Source organism: Protobothrops mucrosquamatus, unplaced genomic scaffold (genome assembly GCF_001527695.2).
Source record: "Protobothrops mucrosquamatus isolate PMUCROS unplaced genomic scaffold, P.Mucros_1.0 scaffold854, whole genome shotgun sequence".
In the NCBI taxonomy this organism is placed as follows: domain Eukaryota; kingdom Metazoa; phylum Chordata; class Lepidosauria; order Squamata; family Viperidae; genus Protobothrops; species Protobothrops mucrosquamatus.
Genome location: NW_015387109.1, coordinates 63,981 through 67,844, shown reverse-complemented (window position 1 = coordinate 67,844; position 3,864 = coordinate 63,981). Strand labels below are relative to the sequence as shown.

Below are 3,864 nucleotides of genomic sequence, written 5' to 3'. Positions count from 1 at the left end.
TTGGAAACACAGCTGGTAATATTTGGTTTTAATTCGGCTTTTATCGGGGTTTATTTTTTGTATTTCTGTATTTTTGTATTTTGCATTTTTTGTATTGTGTGTATATTATTTGTTTTTAATATGCTGTGAACCGCCCTGAGTCCTATGGGAGAAGGGCGGTATACAAATTAAATTATCTATCTATCTATCTATCTATCTTGAAAATATTACATCGGGGACAAGAATCTGAAATTGTTTCTAAAAAAGACAGCAAAATAAAAACTTTAAAGATGGTATGAACAACTAGTTGTTGTTTATTTTGCAGGACAGAAGAATCTGTTTTATCAAAAGGACTTGTAAGTAGGATAAGCATAAATTATTTTTCCTTATGTTCTCAGAAAATAAAAGTTCATTCCAACTTTCTTTAAAATTGAACATGCTTTATAAGCAAGTTTGAATTCATGTCTGCTTGCTTGAAAATGTATCAGATTGAATTCTTAGGTTCAATTATTTTGAATTGCTTTAATCTGACATCTAATTAATAAAGGCTCCTCAACCTAAGCTTGGCTTCTGGTACCTGTATAGTTTTTGTAGCAAGAGTATGAAAGTGATTTGCCACTGCCACTGCTTTCATCTAGTATGCATTTTCAATTTCCTAGTTTAACCTGGGATTTTTTTAAAGGTTTCTAGTGCAAACATTCATTACATTCAACCTCACTTGACTTCTTTAAAAGATAGCCCAAGTTAAATATATATTAAATGGATTTTGTTTATTGTTACAATATAACTTGATATGCATTCCTGAAAACATAATTTATTGTTAATGGACGTAGTTGTGTAAGGTGTCATATGCCATATCTAGCAAAAAAATTGCCATAGACAAAGCAGGCTCTTTAGCTGGATTTGCACACAGCATGAAGTTATTGTGTAGTTTGAACTTAAGATTTCGAGTTATTGTGACTTATAAAACAGATCACAATTAGAACAATCTTACCTGATACAAAACTAAGCTATAAAGCATGGTTTACAGATGGTTGGATTTACACTATAAACTAAATTCTTATAAATTGCTGAAGTTGCTTGATTGCAGCAGTTTAAAAATTGGATAATGTAAACAAAGGAGAAGAATTGGTTATTCCCCATAAGGAATAAAAAAAATATACTTTCAATGTTCTGTTTTATAACGGGAAATTGATATACTGAGAGCAGTGCCCATAGTTTTTAAAATTAATGTATCAATTTAACTTGTAGGCTCTTTTGGAAAACTGTCTCCTGAGATTGGAGAATAGCAGCCTTTTTCTTCAGTATTTGGAGTTTGAAGGCTTTATTACAACACCTCAGGTAATGTGGGAAAACCATAAACTTTTAATTACATGAATGCTTTATGTTGATATTTCTCAAGTGCTTTAGGAAGATTGTCAATAGTATTTATTTAGTGCTGTAATGGGACTAATTAAACAGATTGATACAAAGAAGGTCAAAATGCCCATTTTGTTAAAGAATCTACTAAATTTTTAATCTCGTGTTGTTTCTGTCATTTTAATGGAAAATCATCTTTACATCCCAAAATTTATAGAGAGCAAAAATAGAACTCTGTTTCCAGATACTAATACTGTACTGCACTGCATGCTTTCTAGTCAGATACAGTTAACTAGCTCTGCTTCTCCTAAAGGAGAGGTGAAAGTAGTCGAATATTGTAGGTAGGCACCATTTTTTATTTCAATATCATACAGAGAACATGATGAATTGAATCAAATATTTTGCATCCACTTTTGGGACAGTGGGCCACATTTTTAAGTGCCAATACCAGCTGGCATCTATATTGGATGTTAATAAATGGAAGTGGAGTGAAAAGCCAAATTGATAATGTTGTGATATCAGAAGCAAGAGTTTTTGTAAACTGTGCATTACTGGATAATTCTAAAATGATCTGCTATAATTTTCTGGCTAAGATATTCAGTATTGGGCTTGACATTTCTAGAACTTATTTCATAATCCACTTCTTTATGCCTTTGTTGTAGATAATTTTCTGTCTTTCCTTCTCCAATATATTTATGCAGTAGTGTGGCTTAAGGAAGGAGTATTTTATTTTTGTGAATTAAAGATGGTTCCCATTGTACATAACAATTAAATTGCCCAACTTGTCTAACATATACTATATTGCTGGAATAATTTTTATTTTGTATTGTTTTTAATGGCAGGATTTGGTCAAGATTATGACCCAATGCCCTTTTGAATCTCTGGTATGTAATAAAATTTTCTATGACTTTTAAAATTGTTGGGTTTAAAATGCAAATAAATCTCACATGTTCCATATTTGTGTTTCTATGTAGAGAAAGAAGAGCTTGAAGATTTTTCAGCTGTATTTAGATAAGTTTGATGAAGAGGGAAAATACATATTATTTAGGTATGGCTCATATTACTAATTATTAAGTATTTTAACAGAAAATTTAGTTAATGTGATTGTACTACTGGTCTTTTATACTTTCAAAATATGATATTTAAGAGCATTATATCCGATTTAGATTTTCCACAAATTTTAGTCTGCAACTTCCATCAATCTCAGTTGGCATGCCAATTGTCAGAAATAAAGAGACCATAAGGATAAAGAAAAATGAATTGGCGCATAATTTTTCTTTTCTTTTTTTGATCTTCTGGTTTCAGAGGTTTATTAAAGACGAGCAACCATTCTGGCGTGGAAGGACACATTATTCAGAATATTAAAAATCAAATTGATTTGGCCTTAAAGGTGAGGAAAACTAATAAAGGCAACATAAGTGAAGGAGGTACTCCTGTAGATTTAAATCAGGTTTGGAATGTAAGTAGCATAATGTTGTAGATGCAGACTGAGGGAGTACAAATCAATTTTCATTAGAAGCACAAATGACCAGGGTCAAATTATCATACTTTATGATACATTGTATCATAATGGATTGATTTGTTCTATGATTCATTTGTTTTCTTCTTATTTAACATTTTCAGTACACTTGTGATGAAATGCAATAGGCTGGATTCCCAGGAGGGAGGAATATTCTAGAATATTCTAGAGGAATAAGAGGCAGCTCAATCCATATATTTTGTGTGAGAGAAAGAGAGTGAAGACCGCTCCTTCCTAATAGTTCTCAGAGTATTTGGTAGATGCAGATAGTAGAGAGCTTAATCTGTCAAGATTCTATATGTGGGTGTAGAAAAAAAATAAAGAAATGAGCTTGAAAGAATCATCACGTCATTCTTGGGGCTTGGGCTCAACTAATTATTACTGATAATGAATAATACTACAAAAACTAAGAGCAAAAACGTATTTCTTCTAAGCTGTCTGCTTAAAACACATATATTTTCAGTGAGTCCAAGTAAATAAAAGAAGGATGGAAGAGCAGAATAAAGAAGTATTTACAAGTAAACATTAGTAAAAGGGACTACAATTTATTATCCTTCTGGTTAATGAATTTTAACAACACAGAACAAATTAATGTTTAATTAAAAGCTGATGATAAACAGCCTGACAAACCCACATTGATACTAGGTACTATAATAATAATAATAATAATAATAATAATAATAATAATAATAATAATAATAATAATAATAATAAAAAGAAATGTTCAATTCTCAACTGAGATTTCAGCAGGGACTTCAGGTGGTAAGAGAATTTTCAGCTTTTGCGAAAAGATCTTTGGGCTTCATACAAATTTATTTATTTATTTATTTATTTTTAAGACTTATATGCCGCCCTTCTCCCCACGGGACTCAGGGCGGCTCACAGCATATTAAAACAACATAGTACATTTCCCCAATAAAAGCCAATTAAAAACCAAATATTTGTAGCTGTGTCTCTTATTAAAATCATTAAAAATTATCCCTATTTAAAATTCACCCTAGGTCAGT

General features: G+C 31.1%; 1 protein-coding gene across 1 annotated transcript in view; it reads left to right on the top strand.

Annotated features, from left to right (window-relative positions):
* Positions 1-3,864, top strand: part of GLMN (glomulin, FKBP associated protein) — a 29,989-nt gene that overhangs the window by 11,609 nt on the left and 14,516 nt on the right. The window contains exons 7-11 of the mRNA XM_015819051.1: positions 305-335; positions 1,231-1,320; positions 2,181-2,222; positions 2,313-2,386; positions 2,644-2,728. Of these exons, the coding sequence (XP_015674537.1) occupies positions 305-335; positions 1,231-1,320; positions 2,181-2,222; positions 2,313-2,386; positions 2,644-2,728 (322 nt within the window). The remainder of the gene's footprint in view (positions 1-304; positions 336-1,230; positions 1,321-2,180; positions 2,223-2,312; positions 2,387-2,643; positions 2,729-3,864) is intronic.